This window comes from Falco peregrinus, chromosome 6, assembly GCF_023634155.1.
Source record: "Falco peregrinus isolate bFalPer1 chromosome 6, bFalPer1.pri, whole genome shotgun sequence".
Lineage (NCBI taxonomy): Eukaryota > Metazoa > Chordata > Aves > Falconiformes > Falconidae > Falco > Falco peregrinus.
The window spans coordinates 39,293,049-39,320,487 of record NC_073726.1 but is presented as its reverse complement, the minus strand read 5'-3'; the positions used below and the strand labels follow the sequence as shown (position 1 = coordinate 39,320,487).

At 36.9% G+C, this 27,439-nt stretch overlaps 1 protein-coding gene across 3 annotated transcripts in view; it reads left to right on the top strand.

The window, feature by feature from the left end:
* Window positions 1–27,439, top strand: part of MON2 (MON2 homolog, regulator of endosome-to-Golgi trafficking) — a 73,985-nt gene that overhangs the window by 3,192 nt on the left and 43,354 nt on the right. For all 3 annotated transcript variants that reach the window (XR_008747712.1, XM_055807535.1, XM_055807534.1), the window contains exons 2-10: window positions 13,038–13,101; window positions 17,299–17,426; window positions 18,256–18,387; window positions 21,231–21,360; window positions 21,906–22,003; window positions 22,676–22,801; window positions 23,562–23,756; window positions 24,493–24,617; window positions 25,005–25,144. Coding sequence is in view for 2 of the 3 variants with exons in the window: in XM_055807535.1 (XP_055663510.1) it covers window positions 13,038–13,101; window positions 17,299–17,426; window positions 18,256–18,387; window positions 21,231–21,360; window positions 21,906–22,003; window positions 22,676–22,801; window positions 23,562–23,756; window positions 24,493–24,617; window positions 25,005–25,144 (1,138 nt within the window). In the remaining variant the exon portion in view is untranslated. The remainder of the gene's footprint in view (window positions 1–13,037; window positions 13,102–17,298; window positions 17,427–18,255; window positions 18,388–21,230; window positions 21,361–21,905; window positions 22,004–22,675; window positions 22,802–23,561; window positions 23,757–24,492; window positions 24,618–25,004; window positions 25,145–27,439) is intronic.

Here is a 27,439-nt window from a genome sequence, read left to right as displayed (position 1 = left end):
ATTGGATATTTCTTCTTGGTGGGTGGTGGTGTGTGTGCAGCAGAAAGGGGGACAGCTGGCTGTGGGATCCCACAGGCTGTGAGATTTAGACCTTATCCTCAGCTAGGAGGTGGAAGTAAGGTTTTAAGCCCTTATTGGGAATGGAACTTGAACTCTTCACTCTTTTAAGCACTTTAATCTCATATTTTTCTATTACTTCTGAGTCTGTAAAGTTTTCTTATCAGGTCAGATTTATACGGAAATCATGTAGTTGTAAGTCACTTAGTGGATTCTGAGGTTTTTTGCTGACTTTTTGATAATCTGTTAAGAAACACTGAAATTACTGAGTTTCTCCCAATGTTAAACCTATGACCCAAATATGTGGCAAACTGCCTTCCCCTTAGAGCTTTTAACTAAGAAGTAACGGAATGTATGGATGGCCCTAAAGCAATCCACACCTTGTCTTTGCTCTGTGTGACAAATAGTACCAGGGTATGGTTTTCCTAGGTGGTGGGGCTTAATACATTGAGAATGGGAGCTGCGGAAAGAATCTGTGGGCTTGAAATTGTGTTGCTGATGATTGGGGATTAACTAACATGCTAGACTTACTCTTCTGAAAGGTGTGGGGAATACCAGTTACTATTAGACTTCAGACCCACGTCTGTCTGTTGCTAGGTGTTTTTTCTATTTGGTATTTCCTCAGATCACTGACTACAGAAGTATACTAAGCATGAAAGCTATATACTATGACCAAGGAGTGATTTGGTGGTTATCTGTGTATAATATGCCAAAACTGTGTATACTGGCAGATGTGCAAATAATATTGCTGAAAAATGTATTCATATTTTCACAATTTATTCCTGTTTCTCAGTTAGAAAAATAGACACCAGCCTCAGATGTGATAAAAGCTCTCAGGGCAATTGTAAATTAAACAGTAGCTTTTGGAGCTTGAAATTACAGAGGATGTAGCAGTCTTTGGTATAGGCATCAGTTGTGCTCATGTTATCTTAAGTAATTGGGCATTTCTCATAGAAAACAACACTGCTTGGCCATTATTCTGTTGTTTTAATATTGCAGGCCCTAAGATTTGCTCTGTGCTAGAGAGCATTGTAATGCTTCTAACTCTGAACTGAATTGCGTGGCTTGCATGCAGAGCTTTATAAACTGTTTTAACCTGCTAGTGACTGGAGCTTGAATATCCTGTGCTGGGTGTGTGGGAAGCTGTGGTGGTCTCTAGTAAACTGGAGTAAGAATTTAGTTTTACGACAGAATTGAAAATAGTTCAGTGTGCTAAATAGGTTGGTTACCTGCTGTTTCTTAATACTGAATGAAAATATTGTTCTGGAAGTTGTGTCTGATTTAGTTAGGTAATTTCACTGCATAAGAAACCCTTAGAAATACAAGGGGAAATCATTTATAATTAGCAGAAATTATGGAGTTAAAAGGGAAAATAAGTATATGCAAAAAGTTCTCAGCCTGAATTCCAGTGGTATGTAACTCCTCGTTGTTTACACAGTTCTGGTTCAAAAGTCACAGCTCTCTAGTAGGCTTGTAGTCTCTACATTGACTCAGTTTTTTTATTGACTTTTTAAATAGCAGTAAAAGCAAAACGAGCTTGAAGAAAAAAAAAAACACCAACAAACTCTAATCCAGCTCCCTGCACAGTTACAGGCACGCTTGTGCTGGTAGAGAGGGAGAGGGGGGCAAGGACTTCACCCTCGCATGGCAGGATGAGCTTGGCCTGCTTTAGACTTGTTGTGGGACATCTGTGTAGCAGTGGTGTAGTGGGTTGCAGGTGTCCGTGTGTTCTAGGATGCTTGCTGCTGTGGTGATTTGAAATAGTAGGCCGGAAAAGAAATAGGGTTCAACTTCCCTCAACCTGGAAAAGCAGCACAGTTTTGTCTTTGAGTGCTTTGGTCAGTTGAAGTGCTCTCTTGAGACTCCTGAAGGATAGCTTTTGATAGCATCTCTGTGCTGTTTCTTTTCCAGGTCTTTCTTTGAAACAGCAGCATTGCTTTTCTTTAACTGTTTGAGTTGTGTATGCCTTTGGCATATAGATACATTTTTGAAACTGTATTGTAAATTAAGTTGTTGTATCTAGGAAAAATAATAGAATCCAATTTTGCAGTCTTAGTTTCCTTCTTTTAGAAATAACTACTTGCAAGCAGGCAACCTTACAGAATTCTTTGGGTAAAAGTTAAAGAATCCAGATTTGACTGACTTCTGGATAAAGCAAACTTTACATTATTTAATTACAGTAGAAGTGGTGTGGGCTAGCTGAGCCAAGAGATAGCATTTGCACTGAGATTGTTGTGTTCTGTGAACACAGATTTTATTCATACATTTCTTCCTTTGGCGTCCACTCCTGTCTGCACCGAGTGACATACATGACAGTTTTATCCCCTGGGTTATTTTGGAATGATATGCTGATCCTGAACACATCTTAGGGCTAATGTCAAAATTTTGGGGGGGAAGCTTGTGCTTTTAGGGAACCTCTCTGACGTCATTGGGTAGCTCTGTGAAACTAAATATAAGGATGTATTGCAAAACTTAAACGTGTTAAAAAGATACAGATCAATTACTTTGGTTTATAATGTGGAAGTGAACATTAGGATTCATAATGCAACTGGAAGGAGCAGTTAAAAAAATATGTGGGAATGTTAGCTGTTTGGTCTGTAACAGTAATACAGTAGTAATATTTCAGAAAATGTGTTGAATGTAGTGCAGTACACAAATCAGAAGACTGAGAAAGAGAACAACATGCTAAAATGCCTTGTGATTTGGGCATGAGAGTCACTTAATGTATTACTAGCATTGAATGGTTTCCGAGAGCTTTGTGTCCATGCTACTCTGGTGGTAAAAAGATGAGCCAAATGGACCTGGCAAAGAATAAACCTTTGTACATGGACCATTTTCTGTAGTAGTAACCAAGTTTTGGGGTTTTCTACTTTATTTATTGAATAAAATGGATTAAATAATTCTGACATTATAGCCTACAGGGAACTTAACCTACACTGAATTTACCAAGTTGGTTGATTTTCAGGTCTTTACAGCATTAGTTCAGAAGGATGTAAATACTGTAGAGTTTGCCTTGATGGGTATTTACTTAACTAATATTTTAAAGGTTCTTTTGAAATCAAGAAACTATGCTCTGTAAAATGCATATTGTCATCATTAGGCAGTTTGTACTCAAGCATGTGTTTTGTGCATGTGACTGGAGATTATTCCATAGCATTCTTTAGTTGCCAGCCTGTAGCTGAGCTGGTAGCTTGAAACAAATGAGCCCTAGTATTTCCTATAGTTCCTTTTATAATTCCTGATCTTTACTAACTGCAGTCTCCTGGCTTCATGTTTTTTGGCCATTAATTTTACAGTGTTTTTTATTCAAAAACATGATTTTGAAAGTACACAGATGAATATTAAAAGTGTGTATTATGTTTCTAGGGGACCGTGATTATTCAAATATGTTCTAAGCATCAAGATTTATTATAGATCCTAAGTCTAATGTCATCATTTTAGTCTTTGGTAAGAAATATTATGTGTTCAAAAATTATTCCCATCATATATGTAGACCCAATTTCTTCACCATGTAATACCTTGCAATGTAACGAACAAAAAAAAATGACTAAAACTTTCCATATCTTAGTGTGTCTGTAAACTTTTCAGTGCAGGATTAAGGTGCTTAACTTCAGGTGTCTGAGCTCCCTTCATCAATTGTGCCGGCTCGGTTTGTTATGGAAATACGGTCAATGGAGCCAAATAGCTATTCAGAGGATCTTGTGGCCAGGGGATTGATTCACTCTGCAACCTACACGTTGTATCTTTGCTACTAGAGATGCATTACTGTTGCTTCCTTGGCTTCCAGCAGCTGGTCGGAAGAGCATGGGTCTTCTGCTGCCTGCATGTTGTCTTGGATACAAAGGCCTAAGCTTAGACCTCGGTATTGAGCCCCTGGTAGTGGGTCAGTTGAGTTAGCTTGAGGAGGCGCTTTAAGAATTAAGGAGCATTCAGTAGAGACTAGATCTGCATTGTAAAGGGAGTCAAAATATGTAAATGTGTGCATCTCAAGCTCTGATTTAATCACTACCTGTCTCCTATGACTTCCTGAAGATTATACAGGAAAGCTGTAGCAGAAGCTGGAAATTCTTGGCAACTCCTATTCTTAACTAGTACCCAAACTGTTGTCTCTTGTTTCTTTTTACCATGCCCCTGGCGCTGCTGTCTCAGACTGTGTGACTCCGAGTATAGTATTTATGGCAAAGCCTTAGGAGTTCCATGGTCCCATCTGTTCTGATCAACAAGGTGAAGGCAAAATTAGTTTGATCTTCAAGTGTAAATCGCTTAAAGCTCTGGAACAGGGTGTTGGGTTTTATTTTATTGTAGAATGATGATTGTTGTGACAAAAGTATGTAATGAAAATTCAAGTTCTCTATTTCCATGGTTTATAATCAGTTGTGTTGTACTTGACAGATCACTCAGAAATCCATTAATGGTAGACATGTGCTCTCTGAGGATATCCGTAGAATAGATTTTATATATATATATATATAAATATAATGTATGAATATAGCATACATAATATAATACAAAATAGAGGGTACATCCTGATTCTGTCTGACTGTGGAGGAGAGGAGTGTAAATTAAGAATTTGTTGCTAATTCTTCTGTATCAAGTCTTTGTTAGCTTTTTTCTTTCTGTCTATATTGATGCTGTTCAGTAATTAGTTGGTTTATGTTAATTCATTCTAATTTGTTCTGTTGATTTATATGTGATGGTTTTTCCAGCTGAGGTATAATGCTTTGATTGTCAGAAGAAAACTCTTGATATTAAATATTTGTATTTCATTATCTATACCTCCACATTCACATCAAGTGAGGTACCTCCAGAGGCAACAGTTCTGAAGCAATTTAGATAACACTGGCACCTCTCCTGGCATTACTGATGATTAACCTTCAGGATTCTGAATTGGCTGCTGATACTGCAAACTGACAATTTCAGAGGATTAACGGACCAGAGGAGCAGTCGCTCCTGTCAAGTGAAAGAGCAGTTTTAATATGAGGACAACTAACATAGTCGCACTAAAGCTGGAAATGAACAAGATAGTGTGGTTTTAAAAAATAAAACCCAAACCCTGCTATATCATTAATCTTAAATCGGTGGAGAAAGTGTATAATAGAATTGGTTAATGGTTTAATTTTTTCTCAGAGCATAGTTGCTCTGGCCATTGAGAATGGCACCATCCTTGAGCAGAGTCAAGTCTAGCCAGAATTAACTTGGTATCTTCAACTGTTGTTGTGCCTGTTGCTGGAATCAGAAATGTACACTATTTATTTCCTTCACCGAGCTCAAGTAGAACATTATGTAGAATAAACCAGAACAATTTTGCTTCTGTCTCAGGTAAAGTCTGAACAGGTGAAGAAGCAACTTTGTATATGAATAGAGACTGATGGCCTGTTTGCAGTTTCTTGTCTTCATATGATAAATAAAGGTTATACAAAGAAAACCAGCAAATATATTAATTTATTTATTTAAAAAGAAAAAAAAAAGTTAATCAGGCTATTCAGCAGTTCACGTAAATCACATATTCCAAATGTAAAAAAACTGGAAAACTGTAGCTGGTTTTGTATTGAGGGTTTTGTGATAGTGAAAGGTGGTTTACCAAAATACAATTCTTAATTTATAGGAAAATTAGTACTATTTTACTGTGTTTACTAAGATTCTGTGGAAGAAAAATCACAGTAAGAAGCTTGTGCGGAATTGCAGTATATGAAGTGATTTGAAAGGAGCATTATTGCTGTCAGTGTTCCCCGCTTTCTTTCTCTACTTGTGCATATATTCAGTGTGGAGCACACATCTGAAGAGTGATTGCCAACTGCTTCACCTTCACCGCAGCCTTCCTTTAGGAAACTGTGGACATTAACAAGCCTTCCCTTTAGTCTTGTCTTCTTCAGACTGAACAAATGCAGCTCTTACAGCATCTCCTTATCCGTTGTTCTCCATCTCCTGTCTGTCTTAGTAGACTTCCACTGCACTTGCCCCAACATGTCAATGGCTTTCTTGTGCTGGGGAGGCTAAAACTAGACATTTTACTCCAGCAGCAGTCCCACAAGAGCCAAAGAGCAGGAAGGACTCCCTTCCCTCAACCTGCTGCCTGTGTTCTTGCTAATGCAGCCCAGCATGCAGTTGACCACCTTTGTTACAAGGGCTCACTGCTGGCTTTTGGTTCCATTTTGTTGTCCACCAGGACCCTGGGTCATTTTCTGTAAGGCTGCTTTGCTGGCTGCCCCCAGCCTGTACTGGTGCACAGGGCTGGACTTTGCACTGGCCTTTGTTGAACTCCGTGAGGTGCCTACCAGCCCATTTATCAGCTGTAGAAGAATGGCTGCAGAAGCACGGCCTTAGAATCTCTGAAGATCTGCACAATCCAGGCCTGGTATTAGAATAGGCCTGTAATCAGAATTGTACTGAAGTTGCTGTGCTGGAGACAACAAGAAAGGTAGCCTTGAGCTGTTCTTGAATCCTGAGACCGAGTAATTATGTTGTGCCAACAGGCCGTGGCTGTAACAAGCTACAGCTGCTGGGAAAGCAGGTGCAGGGCCAAGAAAGATGGGGACCAGTATGGGAAAATAGGGAGTAACAAACTGCAAGGCTGAAGCACAGCAACACAATTAGCTACATGGATAGAACACTTATTTTAGTGATGATAATTAGGGGTGTGAGAACCGCGCGTGTTTAGAGACTACTAACCAATTATATTTCTGCTTTACGGATATGCATGTGTATCGGTTCTATATAAGTAGTGTTAGAAACTAATAAAGTTGAGCAAGATGCATAACTCATTGAGCGCCTTCTTGACTCCAGTGAACCCTTCTTCCAACAATCAGCCTATCTGGGTTCCTCTGAATATGCACCCCCCAAGTATGTTGCATTTGTCTGCAGACTCTATGCCTTTATCCAGGCTGCTAATAACGTTAAAGATGTTAAATGGTATTAGCCCTAGTATCCACCCCTGAGAAGCACTACTAGTGACTGGTTACCAGCTGGACTTCATACCATTTGTAATGACCCTTTGAGCCAATCTTTACCCACTTTACTCTCCAGTTGTCTGTATCTCACCAATTTGATTATAAGGATACAACTGGAGATGGCATTTGCTCTAGTCAAGGTATAAAATACGTAGTGCTCTCCCCTTAGCCACACACAGCCCATCATCTCCTTGTAGAAGGCAGTAAGGCAGTTGGGTTGGTGAGGCTCATGCTAAATTAGTGTTGGCTATTCCTAATCATCTTGTCCTGCATGTGTCTAGACGATGGTTTCCAGAAGGATTTGTTCTGTAACCTTACCAATTAGTGATGTGTAACTGACTGTCCTGTAGTGTCTTGAAAGCTCTTCTCAGCCCACTCTGGAGATGTGTGTAGCATTTACCTCTCCCCAGTCATCAATAACCTTCCCAAGTCACTGTGACCCGGATAGAGGTTGTCCTTTCAATGGCATTGGCCCTTGGGTGTGTGGGCTTGTATGTGTCCAGTTGACATTAAGTACCTGGTTCACATACTCCCTGCCTTTATCTGCCTTTATGGTGCTCCATTCCCAGAGACTCTGCTGGTAGGCCTTGCTCCAAGCCAGTAGCATGTGAGCAAGCTGTAATCCAGATACATTAAATAATTCAATATAATAGATCCCTGAGAGTGCACAGTGCTGTCAGAACAGAACTGGCATTTCACCAGTTTAAATTACAGGTAGAATGAGCATATATAAAAGAGAAGGGGTTGAGTAGGGATTGTACTCCTGGGGAGGAAGATAAAAATGCAGAAGGCAAGTACAGTGCTTTCTCACACAAATGTGGTATACTTGGGTGCTTTCATGAGGCTGATTTAGTGTGGAGCTTTTTGTGAGTATGTCCTTTTCCAAATAATAGTTTAGCAGTACAGTAATGGTCGAGAATGTGATTTTGCAAAGCAAGCCAGAATAACAATGAAGTGAAACTGTACTTTTAGACAGGAGGATCTCTTATCTAAACTATTGGGTGTAGGGTTAGTGTTCCAGTTGGAAAGACAGATAATGATGAATAGAAAAAAAAATGCTCTTTTTGTTTCCCATAATAGATATGGAAGTGACCATAGATGACAAATATTACTCTCATCTAATCTTGGTAAAAGGTTAGCAAACAGTGTAATGTAAATGCCAACAGAGACCATCATTCCTGAAAGCATTCCTGAATGCTTTTCTTTTTAGAAGACAGAAATCAAAAGCTTGTGTAGTAAGAGCTGCAAACCTTACCAGCAATTTTGGTATATCTGGAGATAGCAATTTGTTCTCAAAATACAGTCAAAACACAAATGGTCATTCAAAGCACTAGGAGTGGAAATTCTCTATTTTAATAACTTTTGGTAACAGTACTATCACCTTTAGTAGTTTACACAAAATATTTAATGTTAGATCAATCTTTACTAGAAATGAGCACGTGCCTGGTTGTTGCATTAAATATCTTTATGTGTATATATAATTTTTGTTAAAAAAAAAAAAAAAAAGGTGCTACTTCTGGTCCTAATTCTGAGGTACCAGTTTCGAGGATCAGCAAGTTGATCCTTTTTAAAACCTTTTTAAAAACCCTTTTTTGAAACTTAAAAAAAAAAAAATACTGAAACAGCAGAGACAGTGGGTGGTGTTTCCACTTCCTGAAAAGGGTCGCTGGTAAAGGAGAGATTCCAGATTAGAATTTTTTGTCATCTTTCTCTTATGAAAAATTGTCAACTATGCTGTTATTTTTCAGTGAAAGAAGGGTAGCTCTTTGACGTTTACCCCAGAGTAACAACAAATCCATAGGGATTACAGTGGAGCAACTGACATGCTGTTGAATTGCATCCTGGCTGACCCCTCTGGTACCTAGCTTGCCCATCCATCTGCATTGCAACGGGGTTCCATGATGTCTTTGCCTGTGAGGAGAAAACCGCTATGTAATTAGATAGTTAGATGTTTGAGCATACACTGTGCCATTATTCCTTGTGGCCATTCTTGGGCTGCCACGATAGTGGAGTTAGCTGATAGTGGAGTTAGCTGTAGTGGTATCTTTTGGTAATGTAGACTGCTGCAGTTAGGTTTGAGTGCTTCTACAGTGTCCCTGGAAGACAGGTTTGAGAAACTGGTGCCTTTCAGATGTGCTTATCACTCTGCTGCTGCTATGGGTGGCTTGCCTTTACATCACCCTGAACAGCAGCTAGTAGAATTGCATACCCCAGTTATCCTAATCCCTCCATATGCTATTTATGAGTTATAGATCTTTAAATATGTGCACACAAAACTATGATGTGGAGAAATTCAGCTCTTGGATGTTGGAAAATGTTGATTCTGCTTGAGGATGGGTTAAGTCTTTGCTTGCTGAGTGCCTGAGCAGAAATTACTTAACTCTGTTACCTTGTTGTTGCTTTTGGCCCTGCAAAAGCATTAAAATTTACAAAAATTTGAAAGATGCACACAGCGCATCCAGTGACAGGAAGGCTGAAGCCCTTCCCTGTTTGAACCGAGGACTGAGAAATCTGTAAGGAGGAGAAGAGGTTTGGATCTGAGAAACCCTTAAAGGTGGGTTTGAAAGTGTCTATGAATTTCCACAGCTGGGTCGCTCTTGTGCAGAGAGCCTCTGTCTAAAAGGTAGCTTCAGGGTAAGGTTCTTGTGGAACTATGAATGTTGTCAGACTGTACCTTGGGAGAGGAACTTCAAGGCCAGCAGGTAGATACCATGCACAGGCTTGTTTTCAGTCTACTTCAAACTGCACTATGTGTGTCTTGATATTTTTGTACATGCATTTCCTCTTTGCCTTTGACTTCTGTGAAGGGTGATCTTCATGTAATCAGCAAATACTTGGTAAGTTCTGAGGAAGCAGAAAGATGATGGGTTAAGTGCTTGAGCCTGGAGAGTCCTATTTAATTTTGTTGTGAGACTGACTGATTAAAACCAAATTAAAGTGCTGGAAGAGATTGACTTGAATATGTGCTATCGCTGAGAGTCAGTTTCTGTTTTTCATCAATCATTTCCCCTCCCCACACTGGCTGCTGTAGTTGCTTCAGCAGAAACATGAAGCAAACCTCAATAATGGCAAGTGTGTGCTTGAGACATTTTATTTCAGTTCATTTCACAGTTGTTAAAGTAGCAGAACAGGAAATCTAATTGACTGAAGGTTTCCAGTATACTTGAGGTTTGTTATGTTAGAGGAACTACATGTATTTGATTCTTTTTAAGATTATAGAGATAGCTGACTTGCTCATGAGACTACTATTAACTGTGGTGCTAAGGGAAACTGATAATGCCACTTTTGAAAAAGTGGTGACTGCTTTAAAAGCATAGTGCCTTGTATTTGTGTGAAAGCAAATTATCATATTTGTACCCACAGATACACAGTATGATGCTGACCATCTCCTTGATTAGTGTTTCTAGAAGTTCTTTTTCTAATGGGGCAGTGTCCTGAAAGTGCTGTAGTAATTGACGTAAATCGGTAAACTTAAAATCTATTGACATCTCTTTCAATTTGCTAAGTTGATGCAATCCAAATACACTTTTATATTGATGTAGACAGAATAGCCAGATAACTGTTTATAGTCTGTTTTTTTCTGTTGGTTATTTGAGATGAACTGAAGTTATTTTTTTGTAAATGTTAATATGTGGTATTATTTACATATATAGTGGAGTGTTGGATTTTTTTCCTGTATGAGGTATGCCGTGTAATTAGTTTTTAAATTGTAACCATTTTGGATTTGGATTCTAAATAGAAACCGTAGTATAATGCAGATCATCATAGAACTTGCTATATCTCATGGAGAAAACCTATCTGTCGTGTTCAGAGTGGTTGTAAAAAGTCAAATAGCTGTACCTTAGTTTTAAAAAATTATATGCTATTTTATACAAAGCTAGCATAGAAACAATTAACTAGGAGACATTATGTTGGAAATAATTTTTTCTTTCTTCATGCAGAGTGCACAGTGTTTGCCAATGTCACGCATGTGGGCAGCCTTAATATTTGATTCAGAGTGGGTTTGTCACTCCTGGCAAGAAAGAAATTGATTGACAGCACATGTGATGAGGTTTAGTTTGAAGATAATTGAAGTTGGACTGTGACAAATCCTTCATATTAATTAATAGGAACAATTTGTTGTGACAAGACCCCCCTAATTATCTGACAATTTATAACTGAAGAAGAATGGGGATTAACTTAAAATGTAAGACACTTCAACACATTAAGTTAACATAATTCATGTAAATGAGAACTGTTTGGCACCCCTCATTTGAATTATGTGAAAGATAATATTTGCATGTTGCTTTATACTCATTTGAGCATGTTATATGTTAGTTCAGGTACTGTGGATATTATTCTGCCTGTATTTTTGAAGTGGAAACATTATGTTCAACAAAGCTTAAATAATTCTCCAGAATTTCACAAATCACTTAAATTATTTTATGGCAGTGTTTAGTCTTTCTATGTTATTTTTGGAAATTAAAAAAAAGAAAACCAAACAAACCGGAAACAACCAAAAAGTTCAAAATTTCAGTTCTGCATTTCTAATTTAGCTATTTTGAGAAATACGTATATCAACTGCTAATTAAAATACTTGATTATGAGTTTATATCATCATCTTGACTTTTGGTGACGTCTTGTTGGAGTAGTGTTTTGAGGGAGGGGAAATATTGCTACTTGATAGAACTTCATGTACCGTCACTTTCATATTTTTGCTGCCACAGCTTGTCTGCTTCTCTAATCCATTTTATACAGTGATGGCACACTTCTTTAAATAGTAGTATTAGAGGAAAAATGGAAATGTTTAGTGTGGAAATAAAAAGCTGAAATAAAAGGGGAAATGTACTTTCAAATTCAGCAGAACAATATTTTCCAGTAATTTATGTCCTATTGCTTGCAAAAAACTCTTGCGTTTATTTTGGTGCACAGTGTATTGAACATGACTTCTTTGTTTCCAGACGTTTATAGGGTATTAATGGAATTACAAACCAGAAAGGTTCCATTTGCAATGTATTTTTGTGTTTTATACACAAAAATTGTCAGAAATCATAATTTTGAAATGCAGAGCCTTAATGTTGTGTTTTCAGTTTGGCTTGATTTCATTGGAGAGCATGACTAGTAATCTGTGCTGGGAAGTGTTTGTGAACAATTGAAGAGAGAATTACTGTTCCCTCGTGGCAGTATGGGGTCTCCTTGGTGGGCAGCTCAGCTCTGCAGCCCCTGGTTGTCACCCAGCCAGTCTGTACACATGCATTTCCCAACCTGCACATCTGCAGCCCTGGGTCCTGCTGAAGATGTGCAGGACGGGAAGGAGGATGCTGTTGGTCTGTCAGGTTGTACTTTCAGGGAAAGGGGAAGAACTGTTCGTGTGGATTGTATGGCATGTTAGGAAGAACAGAGAGTATTGTTAGGAAGGCTTCTTCATGGTACTACCTGGGATAATTTGTTTAGGGCATAAGGGAGACAAAATTCATGGGAAAATGGGTTTCATTCTGGTACCTGTTGTTAGTGAGTGTTAGCTTTTGAATGGAAAATACTGCTACCCAGCTGGAAGAACAACGATGATATTCAGGCAAGTGTTGTGTACCACATCCAGTTTATTAACCAGATTTCATTGCTTAAGTGTTAAGTATTAAGCATTGATGTAATTACTGATGTTCTTGGTTTCTTCAGAATTTCAACCTGATGAATGTGACAGATGATATATCATGGTAATTGTTTCACAGTGTGAAATTCTACAGAGTATGTAACAGGGTTTTTTGTTTTGCTAGTGATTTTTCTGTGTGTTCGTAGGACTGGGAAGTAATACAATGAGAATAATGATTTCTAAAAATTCTGAACCACAGAATATAGCACTTTCTGTGGAATTCTGGAAAGGAATTCCAGAAGCTACAAAGATCTCACTTCTGCATTAGCTCAGCTTACTGAAAACATGACAAAAACATTTTTGCTTGGAGACTGTGCATTTTTATTTATCTTCAATATTCTTATTTCTTTCCACATACTGATGTATGAAATAGCATCTGAACTACTTATCTTCTTCTCTTCCAGGCTGCTGAATCAGGAATAATAAAAGTGAAAACAATAGCTGCACGGAACACTGATATTTTGGCAGGTAATTATTTGCAATGCAACGCAAAAAATAAACAAGGGTTGCAGATCAAAATGTTAAAAAGATGTCTCGGATATGTCTAATAATCCTATGTGTCTTCTAGTGTGTGCTATATCAGTGATGCTTTACTTTTGGGCACCTAGCAAAAAATCCAGTAGCCTGAGAATTTTTAACACTGCTTCTGTTTTATGTTAGGGCTATACCGTTGCTGAGGAAGGTCTCCGTTTTCAGTTGTGGCTCTGGAAAAGTAATTGTCCACTTAGAAAAACAGCATGACATACTTGGACTCCAAATTATCTATGTTTTATTCACTGTCAACATTCACCACAGTTGTCACTGAGTGCTCTGTGTGGAGTTCTGCAGTACGATCCTCCTCTGTGTGTTTAGTGTGAGGGTCTAGCCTTTGGAGATTTGTACCTGGCAGGCAAAATTCCATCTTACTCTGAGACAAGGTCATTCAATTTAAGATGTACCATTGCCTTTAGGGACAGGAGATATCTTGTGAGTTGCACCTTTGTACGTGCTTAAAACAGTGTCTCTGACTTTCTTCAGCTTTATTAAATATCATGTAAATTGATGGCTTCTTGCCAATTGCTACTAAAGCCTTTGGCCAGATTTGAATGTGCCGGCTGTAGTCAAAATTCTTAAAATGCTAAATTATTTGAAAAGTCCAAATGAAACAGATTAAAACTATTTCTTGTTTTGAGGTATGTAAACCAGATATCAGTAAGGAGGCCCTTTCTAGAATTATTTGAAGTAGCAGTCCCACCCCTCAATATTTCACTTTAATGCCTCATTTTTTATTTGTTTATTTTCTTTGTTTTTACTGCTGTCATGAATGCTGACATAAGTGGGAAAACTATGCCAGGTAATGTCAGCTATATGAAAATACACAAATGAACAAGAGAAGTCTGTAGTTAGACATTTGGGAAGCTGTCAACATTCTTTGGCATGTTACTGTGTAAAGAACTTTTATATTTTAGAAAGTTAGTTTGTAATCCTGCAAAATCGGTTTTTCATCTTCATCTCAAAGAAATGTGAAAGATCATTGATTTTGGGCCTGGATAGGCAGTCTGTATCGTTTTGAGGGAACACTTTCTGGCAGTTGGTCAAATTTTCTAAGTACTTTTCCTTTGGAAGGTTTAAACTAGATTGTAGTTAGTATTTAATTTGTCAAAAAAACTGTGCAGATTTGTTGATACAAGGTTTGGAAAACCAGCAGATCGTAAAAGTTATTTTAATTAGTTAATCTTTGCTAATAGGATAATAATTTTTTTCGCAGTAAGAAACTGCAGAACAGAGGGGAACATATACTTTGCTTGCACATTATCCTAACATTCCACAGTTTAAACATAATGCCATTAAACAGCCCAAATTATTTATGGATTCTTCTATTTTTTGAGATATCAATTGTAACCTAATCTTGTAGATAAGCTAATGTCAAGATCTCTGTTATTTAAAATTTTTGGAGGAGAAGGTAGTATGTATAGCAATAATAAAGCTGCCAAAGGCTACCATAATTGTGAAATCTAGTGAAGTAGATACTTTTTAACTGCTAGATGATTTAGGAATATCTACTAGACATTCTAGTAATTTAAATATTTTGTTCAGGATATGGTTTTTCTTTATAATTTGATGTAAACTGTCATTTCACTAGATTAGATGAGAACAACTGTATTGGATTGTTTTGAATAAGCTGACCTGGTGCTTTCTTGAAGCATTACGTTGTGTAGGATTATTATTTTTAAGAAAATAGATGCAATCTTAAAATCTTATAAATCTTTATTAATAGTCTGGTGAGATGTGTTTAACTTGCCAGAACTCTGATGTCATTGATCTAACTTCTTTCTTTCTCTTTGAAAAGTTGAGCAGTTTCAGAGTCTTCATTCTTGGAAGTCTGTATGTGCTTTGTAATTTATTTATGAGAATTTGATAATTCCAAAAGAGAACTCAGCTTGTGCTTTATATCATAGGAGATAAATGTAAGAAATTATTCTCACATGGCTCTGAAATGTGCAATTCATAAATATTTTTTTTTAGAAGTTCTTTTAAAAAATTAGAATTATAATCTTGCTAATGGAATGAAGGAGTAAGTTTTATTTTCTCAAAACTTCTTTTCTGATGTGGTTCATTATGATATATTTCTTTTTCAATATATTCTCACATAGTTTTCATAGCAAAATGGAAGCAGACCTGGATATGAGAAAATTTTTGTGTATTTTAAGACTGGAGCTAATAAAATAATCACTACCAAACCAGTTCTATGAAACACTAATTTTTCAGCTTCATAAAGTAAAATCCTTGCATAGATCCTGTTGCGTGACTATTGTTTTTAATAGTTTATAGGAAAAATACAGTAAGAGGTTTAAATTTGTCTTTGTCTTGTTATTTATTAACTTTCATGCCATTTTTGCCATTTAGAACTTTATCATTAATCTGATGTTAAGTATAAATGCTTGTGTTATCTTTTTAAAAATTTTGCTTTCTTCTTTCTGCTCAATGGTTAGAGTTTAATGGCAGTCCACAAATTTATATGAGTGAAGAAGGTTTTGTGCCCATGTTAAAATGAGCTCTCTAGCCTCTACTGGCCGTGTGTTGTAGGTGTTCATAGACTATTAGGGCAGCTTAGACACCTAGCTCATGTAGACACTAACAATTAGATGCCTAAATTACATGTCTTAATCAGTAGCCAACGTTTTGGGTTTGATTGGAAAATTATGAAGTGTTTCATAAGAGAACGGTATCAGTGGATATGATATTTACTGTATATTTTAAAAGCAGGTTTATTTGCTTGGTAGTAAAAAAACCCTGTTAAACAAGCAGTGTATTCATTCACATTTATGCTGACATTTTAATTGGTTTTGGTTAGGCATTTGGTGCAAGGTCAGCCTCTGCAACAGGACATAGAGCCTGTACTGGCTCTGAAGAGACTTGACAAAACTGTGGACTGCATATGTGTTAATATCACCCTGTAAGAGCTATTACCTTATAGAAATTTGGCATCTATAATTAACTTGTTATTCATGTTAGTGCTTCAGTTGAAAAATATCACTAAAATACATGTTTGTAGCTTTTACCTTGATGTTTCTTTTTTTTTCCAAATTAGTTGTAGTGATACTTAATAAATCCTCTTGTGAGCCAAACTGTTCAATAAAAAAAATAAAGCGGATCATGTTTGCATTTTTATGTGAGAACATATTTTTTGTTTGTTTGTGGTAAGATTTGTGATTAAAAATGTGTGTGAAACTTTTGCATGAATACATTTCTCTTATTACACATGGACTAAAACAGTGTATGATATTCAGTGTAAGAATACACATTGAACTTTCAACTGTGAGGAAATTTTCAGTATCTGAAATGGTGCTGAGCAGCTAAAATCAAAAGTTTGCATGAGTTGACGACCACACCCGCAAATAGAAAAGCACTAATTGATCGGAGTCATGCTTTCCTTTCGTCTTTCAGAAATATTTTCTTTTTTAATTTTAGGGAGTTTATCTCAGATGTCTAGTGTTACTTTTATGGGGAAAAACTTTAAAAAATGTCAGCGTGGAATGTTGTATCATTGTGAAGCTTTTTCCTGGGCCAGGGGGAAGTTCATGAAACTTGCTTTCTCCTGACAAAGCTCAAAGCTTCATCTGAAGAAGCTGCCCTTTCTTGCTAAAACACTGGTTGAAGAATTCACAGCCAGGTGTATGTACCCAGGATACAAACAGTGCGGTTTCTTTCTCCTCCTGTTTTGTTGGTGGCATTTTCCTATTCCCCTTCATGCTGCCTGTTTTGGTATATGTCTCTGTGCCATACTTGGTGTTGCTTTTGAATTTGGTGCTGAGGTGAAGCAGAGCAGAAGGAGCAGGCTGCCAGCCTGACGCTGGTCACTGCTGCAAGGCCAGATGAGGCTTGGGGTGATAGAACCTTACAGCTTCCTACTAACCACATGGACTCTATATTTTGGATTTGGAAAGAGAAAGTCACTTGAGTGTGAGAAGGTGCTTGGGATTTGTGCCTCAGCCAGGGTAATTGTGTAAGCGAGCTGTGGCAGCCCAGTGTCTGTCTTCACTTGGCTTTTCCCGGTGGAGCAAGGGTAAATCCCAAACTTCCAAGAGCGGAGATTGCTTTTTCTTGATAAGTATGATTAACAAATTTTACATTGTATTCTTCAAGGTATTAAACATTGACTGCTTCCATATCTCTTTTTGAAAGCACTGAAAGAGAACAGCTCAGAGGTAGTTCAGCCTTTTCTAATGGGCTGTGGAACAAAGGAACCAAAGATCACTCAGCTGTGTCTAGCAGCCATACAGAGGCTCATGTCCCATGAAGTTGTTTCAGAGGTAAGATCAATCTTTATATAAATACATAAATATTTCAGTATGGGAAATACAGGCCCGAAATCGAAGGTGAATGCTTTTTTTTTGGAGGCTGTTTATATTATAATGAACGTAGTCTGCAAAGTATTTTACTCATATCTGTCTTTAAAGAATTGTAATTGAAAAGGAAACCTTCCTGACAATTAAAAAAAAACAACCCAACAGTAGTAACTTTTAGAAGGAAATCCATGAAAGTTCAAACCACCTCATTTAGTTTGTGTTCTTACACTGCAGGAAGAGAACATGTAATGGTCATCGATAAATAAAATTCTTAAAGTTGCACCCACAAAATTTACTCTGCGTGATAACATGCATTATGGTTTTGTTCCACTTTACTTTTAAAAATAAGATAAAATGGATGCACATTTCCTGCATCTGTATATGTTATGATATATTACAGTACTGCATATATAGTGTGTTAAGAAGCTGGTGAAAATAATACTATCGAAATATACCTTCAGTTGTGCTTGCATAATGTAAAATTACGCTGTTCTCTGATATGAATGAATTTTGAGGATAAACTGTCTTTTTACTGTCTTTCTACATTTCTAAGTAGAAAATTAAGTATGCACTTTAATTTGGACTACACATTAAGAGATTTCTGCTGTCAATTCTTTAAAAATATTTTGGGAAATTTGTGTTGGCTTTATGTTCTCAGTGTAATCCTACGGTATAGACAAACAGGCAAATTCAGTTATGCTACTCATTTGTGACAGTGCTGTTCTTATGTGTGTGCACATGATATACCATATGTAAATGACTTAATTATTGGCAAAAAAATATTTCTTTGTAGGCTGCAGCAGGAAACATTATTAATATGCTTTGGCAACTGATGGAAAATAGCCTTGAAGAACTTAAATTGCTCCAGACAGTTCTTGTACTTTTAACAACCAACACAGTTGTGCATGATGAAGCACTGTCCAAGGTAAGAATTTGTTAGCACCACCTATAGTACTTAAAATATCCAAGAGGAAAAACAGGGAGAAATTTTATGCATGAAGCATTTGGAAATAATGGAAGAGATGAGGGCTTTCTTGATTCCATTGTATGTCTATTGTCTCTCTATCTAGACTGAAGACACAATTTCTCTTAGCTTCCTATTCAGTCTGTTTTTTAGTTCCTCCACAGTAATACTGACTTAATGGGAACTTTAAATAAAAGCACTGGGCTAATGCCTATCTGGTTTATATGCTAAATTTGTCGTATATATATTTTTGAACTGAATTCAGAGCACAAAGTACAGTGTAAGCTCTCACTAATAAAGCAAATATTAGAAGAAGCTGCCTGCCACCCTGCCTTAAATCTCTTCAGCAAGCCATCCAGATATATTGCTCTTTCAGTCAGAACTGAAGTAACTTCATTACATAATTTAAACATGTACCATTTTGGATATTATGTTTCAACTAGAAAAAAATAAGGTTTCTGATCCATTTCAATCTTACATCGCAAGATATTTCTTTTTGAAGGAGCAACATTGTTTATCCATCTGTGAACTGTGAAGTTCTGGTTCAGTTCCTCTTCTAGATTACATTTTATAATTTTTTCCTCTTTAAGAAAGATTTTCTGTTTTTAAATAAATCATTCTAATTTGCTGTCTCTGTTATGCTCTGCCTTCAGTGTGTTGGTTTAATATCAAAGCACCCTTTTTTTTTTATTGTAAGAGAGGAAGAGGGAATAGAATTGAAGACTCTTTTTGAAGGCATTCTTTTCTGGTGGAAGGTTTTCCATTTGTCTTTGCTTCGGTTTTAATGAAATAACTTCTTAGCTGGTTAAATTTGTGGATGTTAAATTCATTATTAATCCATTTAACTAAGGGAGGGAAATCAAAGCTAAGTTACAAAGGTCTGCTGATGGCAGGAAGATAATGGAAAATAAAACCTATAAATGGTAGAATAAAAACTTGCTAAGGATTGAATGGTTTGTCAGTAGGTGTAGGTTTTATTTACTTAAGTATTCAAATTATTTTAAAAGACTCCAGCACTATCTTGTTTCTTTTGTCCCAGATCAGATTCTGTGTTCTTGGGCAGAAGCATAATTTTTTAAGAAAATGGAAATACTTTAGAAAGTGGGATTGGCAGTCATTAGCTGAGTAGCAGATGTTCTTTAACAACCTGCAGTGTTGTCATTTTATCAAGTTTGAATCTAGGCTCTAGAAGAAGACAATTGCTTTTTAAGTCCACATTACCTTTCCCTTCCATGTATCATTTATCTGCTTCTCATCCCTTTGCTCATTAATTCTTCTTTCCCTTCCTCTGTATATCCTGTCTCTCAACCTCCTTATTCTTAGGTTCATGGTATCTACATCCTACTTCACTTACTTTTTTTGTGTGTGTCTTCCAAAGACTTTTTTCAACATCCTTGATCTGTTAATCTCTCTAATGTCTAGAACCTTTCTCCTTTTGGACACCAACCACAAGAACATGTGAGCACAGCAGCGTCAAATAGGGAAGGTCTTTCCCAGCATGGCTTTCTCTTACCTTGTGTCCTCATCCAGAAGCATGCTCACATAATACAGTTACTGGAGAATCTAATTGCTGTACTTCTAACAATTTTCTCAGTGCACATTAAAATCTAGTACATTTAGAAATGTATAGTCAAATTTTGACAGGCTCTGACAGGGCTAAGGGAAAAACATTCCTGACAGCATGTATGTAAAATTTCTTTGTGTTGTTCAAAGCGTGACATTACTAGAGTTTTTCAGTTAACCAAATATAAGCATTACTTGGCATGGGTGAAATGATGCAATGGTTTCATTTTATCCCACCAAGATTCCACCACCACCACCACCACCTGAAAAATTTCTGAAAGTTGGAGTTTTTTCCATGCTGAAAAATTCTTAGAGAAAATCAGTTTGAGCCAGAAATATATTGCATGTATGCTTCAGCTCGACTGATTTGAATTAAGAAAATTACTGGTAAACCATCTTGAAAAGCCCCTTAATACAGGCACTGCTTTTAGATCAACCTAGAGAATCTTGCAGTATCTTCTGAAAGTCCATAGGTATATGACTGAGTTGTAAAATTTCAAACTAACACAGAGATACCGTCTCTGGGTGTCCACAAATCATTTACAAGAAAAACAAGCAAAAGAAAATTCTGAGTCTTGTGTGGCTTAGAGCATATAGTGCTATGGCTGGGTGTGGTTGAGGTTGATGCAAGTGCAAGGACACATAATGAGGACAGAAGAACAAGAAATACAGGTTTCACTACACATATATATGTTAATTTTCAAAATTCATTATAAAATTAAGTATTAAACCATGTGTTAGAGGTAGTATGGAATCCAATGGGAAACAGTATTAAGTCACTGCCAACACAATGTCACATTAAAATACACATTTATAGAGGAATAATAGCAGTTGAGTCAACATGGTTGTGAAGGTATTGTGATCTAATGTAGGAGAGGAATGGCATTTTAGCTTTGGCGTTGACTGACTGTTCTGTGATTAACCATGTAATTCTAGTGGCCTTTTGACATTAATATTGATACAAATTGTTTTACATGGTAGATTACTGTGTATTCTTTGTATGATGGTAGTTTTATTGCCACATCATAATGTCTTCAGTTAACACCGCTTCTAGATTACCTTTGGGGAGGATTACTAAAGAGGTTTTTGGCCAGGGTACTCTGTAAAACTTTTTCTGGTTCTTCAAATTTAACATGACAATGCGGATTGGAAACCTTTCCTCAATTAGCTGTCTTGAGCTTGAAAGTTGAAAATATATTATTGTAAGGTGATGTATTTTCTTTTTTGTCTTCTCCTTTCAGGCAATTGTACTTTGTTTTCGATTGCACTTCACAAAAGATAATATCACAAATAACACTGCGGCAGCTACAGTGCGGCAGGTAGTCACTGTTGTATTTGAGAGAGTGGTTGCTGAAGATGCACGATACAAAGGTGGGTATGCTTTTTACTCTGCTTGCTTGTATTAACTTTTTTTTAGACACACATGAAACATTTTTTCAGATAAAGAAGTATTAAAAAGTATAAATGTTATTTAAAAAAATCAGATATTTCAAATTTTTACTGTCTTTTTACATTTTTACTTGTATTCAAAGGAAACAAAATCCTTAGCCATTGTGTCAGTCCAGGTCAGTACAGCAATATATAAAAGCTGATTTTTTTTCAAGCTATGAGAGCTGGTTTTCAGGTTAGTATTGTGAAGGAATTTGAGGTGAGGGTGTCATTTAAGGTGAAAGTAACTTAGGTTACTGAGTGTGAAATATGTGGCAGTAGTAATTTTGAAGAGAACATTCATTGGAAAGAGGTGCTTGGTATTGATGATCTTTGGTATTCAATCTAATGTGTATTTCTGCCAACATGATAAGTTGCAGAAGAATTACCTTTGTGTTCTCCTAGAATCTTTTTGTAAGAACACTTAATGAGTACTTGATTTTCAACAGTTCCTTTGTTCACAAAACTGTTTTTTTATTTTTACACAGATACTATTGACCAGCCAGTTGCAGTTCAAGGAAATAGTAACAGAAGATCTGTCAGTACACTGAAGCCATGTGCTAAGGATGCATATATGCTTTTTCAGGTAGTTGGGGAGCATGTATTTATACGTTTGCAGTTATGACTGGGTGCTTCTACATCTCTGTCAGAAATTTCAAAAATTTTCTCTCAGTATATTGACAAGGCCCTTAACCAGAGCCTTAGGCTTTCTTATGTGCATTTATTGTAATTGGCAGTGATATCCTGTATCCCAGGGAATGGCTGGAAAATGAAGACAAAGTGGCCTAGGAGAGCGTTTTACTATAAATCTTAAATAATAACTAGGCATGCTTGTCTGCATTAAATTAAAGATTCTTTTTTTTCGTGAGCCAAACACTGCTACTATAGTTCAGTCTTGCTTCTTGTGCTTGGTATTGTATATTGAAGTTGAGTGTATAATAAAAAGTAGTAGTTGTAGTCATCACCAATAAAAATTTTCTTGATTTAGCAGGTTTACTGGTCTTGAGATATTTTTGAGAACAGTGAGAACAGGAAGAACAGGAATGAACACAACTGCTACAAGGATACCAGCAAAGTTTAAAACTTCTATTTAAAAGTTTTTTGCTTAATAATTTATTTTAGGAAACCTTACATTGAAATTGGAAAATTACTCATTACAAGGGGGGTGTGTGTGTGTGGAGATTTTGTTGTAGGCTCAGAAAACTTATGCTGGTACAGGATTGCAGAGAGTATAAATGTTATTGTATTTCTCTTTAAGGATCTTTGTCAGTTAGTTAATGCTGATGCTCCCTACTGGCTTGTGGGTATGACAGAAATGACCCGGACATTTGGCCTTGAACTTCTTGAGTCAGTCCTCAATGACTTTCCGCAAGTCTTTTTACAAGTGAGTAGTTCTTGCAAGGAAAACAGGAAGACTTTTGTTCACATAGATAGTAAAATTTACACTGCATTAGTACTCATGCTAAATTAAAGAGGAATTACTTTTTTGAAAAGGACTTGTAGATTTTACATGTTGTGTTTTTATAATAGAGAAGTACTGTGTACTTTTTGTCCACATTTTTTGATTCCCATACATTTTATTTGCCTGTGTTTGTGCACTTTGTAGAGCAAGTTGTACTCCTGTTTCACTTTTTGTTTTGCTGTTTATATCTCCTGCAAAGATGCATTTTCTTATCTTGCATGATGTATGACAGCTCTGTAACTTAGTTTGTGGCATTGCTACTTCTGTGAAAACAACCTTGCCCCACTTGCAAAGTAGCAAGAATCATGACTATGAATTGTGTGCATCTACTGCATATAAATGCACCATGATCATACAGTAACACATTTTAGCAGACAGCAGCTAAATTAGAAAGTTTAATATACAATAAATGATGTATTAGTAGCCTATTTCAATTTGCAAAGTACAAGAAGAGGAGTGTATGGTATGAACCCAACCATGTCATTTCATCATGCTTTTTGGTAGCTTTGCAATGATGTTGGCTGTTCTTCCTTTTAATTTCCTGAGCATCTAATTTATACCAAGATTTACATGACTTCAGAATGCTTGATCATAACAGTAAATGTAAATAAGATGTATAATGAGAGTTAATGGTAGCAATTAAAGAATATCTGCTTATAATTTGTTCTGTGTTCTTTTTCAGCATCAGGAATTCAGTTTTCTTCTTAAAGAAAGGGTATGCCCACTTGTTATAAAGCTCTTCTCCCCAAATATCAAATTCAGGCAAGGTTCGAGCACATCATCTTCCCCAGCACCAGTGGAAAAACCATACTTCCCCATCTGTATGCGTTTGCTGAGGGTTGTTTCTGTTTTGATTAAGCAGTTCTACAGTTTGCTGGTAAGAATATGTTCAAATTTTCTTTATGTAATTGTGTTTTTCTATGTATATCCAGTACTGTGGTCAGTAACAATTAGTTCTTGGGAACTGTTGACATATATTGAGGGAAGAAAAGTCTAAATATTCTTTTCCTCTTAAATGTGTTTGTGTTTATGTGTATTCTACATGTATAATTTTATTAAATATGGACTTGTATAAATTGTCAGAGTAAATTAGCTGTTGTCCTTTCTGTATCTAACTGCCTTTCAGTTAAGGTTTTGGGGACCTTCTGAACTTCTTAGGTTGATTCCCTGGCTTTAACGTTAATTGCTATGCCTTGTTAATACTTGCTAAGAGACTTTTGACTTGTGTTGCTAAAGCTGTTGACAGAATGTGCATAACCGCCCCCCCCATGTTCAGCTGTTCTTGCCTCTCAAATTTTACATACTTGCTAAAGAAGATATTTTTCTGTTTCATTTGTTTACTGTAGCACATGTAAGAACTTTAATGCAATGTCTTTGAGGAATTTAACTCCTTCAATACAATTGCATATATGATGTTAGCTTGGCAAAAATATTATGATTATTAGGTATGCTTTTTATGTGATTTTGAGTAAATGCTTCTTGAAGGGGTTTTCTAGATCCTGTACAAAACTTCCTGGGATGGGACTCCTAAGATGAAACAGAAGTTTTTTGGAAAAAGTGTTTTGTAGGAGCTGCCTTCTTTTAAATGAATGGCTATGAACTGTATCTTTCAGGTAACAGAATGTGAAATCTTCCTGTCGTTGCTGGTTAAGTTTCTGGATGCAGACAAACCACAGTGGCTAAGAGCTGTTGCAGTAGAATCTATTCATAGGCTTTGTGTGCAGCCTCAGCTATTAAGGTATTAAATATATTGTATTTCACTTTTACGTAAAATTTAAAAAATTTTTATTTTTTTCTCGGGTGAAAATAAACATTGTAAATTCTAAAATTATGTAGAAACTTAAATGTAGTAAACTGTTCAAGATAATTTTTTATAAAGCATTAGGCAATGATTATTATCCTAGAGGGGATGAATTATAGTTATTTGAGTATTCCAAACCCTCTCTTAACCAGTGTCAAAGGAAAATTTACCTAAAACTAAATATTATTATTAATGTAAATATTTGCAGTTGAAGTGTGTTTTTAGTCTGCAGTTTGGAGGGAGGGGCAGGGGAGTTGCTGTTAAAATAATCTTTTAGTCCCTTATTTGTCAAATATTTATTATATTTTATAAAATACTTTCCAGGTCCTTTTGTCAATCGTATGATATGAAGCAACATTCCACTAAAGTTTTCCGTGATATTGTGAATGCACTGGGCTCCTTCATCCAGTCATTATTTCTTGTACCAAGCACAGGGAACACATCGATGACACCAAACCAAACTGGTAAAACCTTGTCCATACTATGATTTTAGTTACCCAGGATTTTCTTGTAATAGTAAATTCTGATTTGATTCAGTATATACATTTGGATTGTGACAGTTCTTTACTTTTGTGTTCACTGAAGTGAAAAGCTAGTTTGAGACAAACTGGTGTTTTCAGGTCTGGTACAACAGGTGATTTTATCTACCTGTATTGCAGGGAAGATGTAGCCCCCAGTCAGCAGAGCAGTGCTCCTGCATTAGTATCTGCTTCAAGAGCAACCAAGCTTCTTGGCTCACAACTTTTCTGAGAGAAATTCTGAGGGAATTTTTTCTCATTTCTGACTGTAACACATTTGTCTGCTTTCTGTCTCCTTGTGTGGGGATGTCATTTTTGGCAGTGTGCAATTTAAGTAGTAAGACAGTGTGTGTTTGCTTCCTCCTGGGAGGCAGTCGCTAATTCTTCTGGATGTCCAGGGACAAAATGGGACTGAGGAAGCCAAGAGGTAGAAAGATAGGTCTGTGTTTTTCAGATGATCTTTCCTTTTTCTGTAAGCTGAAAACAGTCACTTACTGAAACTAAACTTGATTGTCTTTTCTTGCAGCCAGGGTTTGGTATTTTACTCGGTGTATTTTTATTTTTATAAGAAGAAATTGTCCTCTTGTCAATAACTTTGCAAGTGTTTACATCCAAGTTAAGAGTCTGTTTCTCCCTGTGGTTCTAGATACAGATGCCTCAGCAACAATGTAAAAATAATTTCTAAGGATGTCTTTTGACATGCCTTCTTAAGAGATAATAAACCGAGAATCAAAGTATAATTATCTATCATATCTACTATTAAATTAATAAACATGAAAAAGTCTGGTTTTAAACTCACACCTTCCAGGGTTCAGTCATGAAGTCTGCATTCCAAGTTGGTGTTAGCATTGGTAACGTGAAGAAATTTGTGTCAATGGCTATTGTTTAATAGCTGTCTGTACAGAAGCTGATAGAACATGTTTATTAATATTATTTCTGGGTTAGTTTAATCCAGTTAAGGGTAAATCAGAAAAGCACATTTCATCATGTAACACGCACATATGAGAAGCTATTCTAAAATATTCTCCTGAAAACTTAAATTTTGCCTTCATGAAACAGCAGCACAGTAGGGTCATACCCTTAGTGCTGTTACTGTCTCTCTGGCTTATTGTTCCAGTCTGTTTTCTTCTTTAGCTTTTCACTTACTCTTTCCACCCAAGTGTTTCTGATGTCTCTCAGGCATGTCTCTGTTTGCCTCTTTTTCTTCTTGTGGCCATGTCTAACATGCAAAGAGCAGCTCAGTGCAACCTACTTTTCTAATGTAGTCTTCTGATTATAATGAAATTTGTGTTGTAGCAGGCTGTCTTATCATAGAACACGTTGGGTTGGAAGGGACCTTAAAAAATATCTAGTTCCAACCCCCCTGCCATGGGCAGGGACACCTTCCACTAGACCAGGTTGCTCAAAGCCCCATCCAGCCTGGCCTTGAACACTTCCAGGGATGGGGCATCCACAGCTTCTCTGGGCAACCTGTTCCAGTGCCTCACCACCCTCGCAGTCAAGAATTTCTTCCTAATATCTAATCTAAATCTTCCCTCTTTTAGTTAAAAGCCATTGCCCCTTGTCCCACCACAACATGCCCTTGTAAAATGTCCCTCTCGAGCTCTCCTGTAGGCCCCCTTTAGGTACCTCAAAGCTGCTGTAAGGTCTCCCGGGAGCCCTCTGTTCTGCAGGCTGAAAAACCCCAACTCTCTCAGCCTGTCTTCAGAGGAGAGGTGCTCCAGCCCTCTGATCATCCTTGTGGCCCTCCTCTGGACTCACTTCAACAGGTCCATGTCCTTCCTGGGGGCTCCAGAGCTGAATGCAGCACTGCAGGTGGGGTCTCATGAGAGTGGAGTACAGAGGGAGAATCACCTCCCTTGACCTGCTGATCAAGTTTTTTTTGATGCAGTCCAGGATATGGTTGATTTTCTGGGCTGAAAATGTATACTGCCGGGCCATGTTGAGCTTCTTGTCTTCCAACACTTCCAAGACCACCTCCTCAGGGCTGCTTTCAATCCATTCTCCACTCAGCCTGTATTTGTGCTTGGGATTGTATTGACTGACCTCTTTTTCCTACTACTGAGTTCTAGATGCAAATATTCAAATTAACTTTGAAATATCTGTCTGGTTCTTCACTAATATATGTATTGTTTTATTGAGACCATTGGAGTTTAGTTCGTCCACAGAATGTAATGAAAGCTACTATACTTTTCACAAAACCATTTCATTCTGACTGAAAATACAGCAGTAGGCATCTAC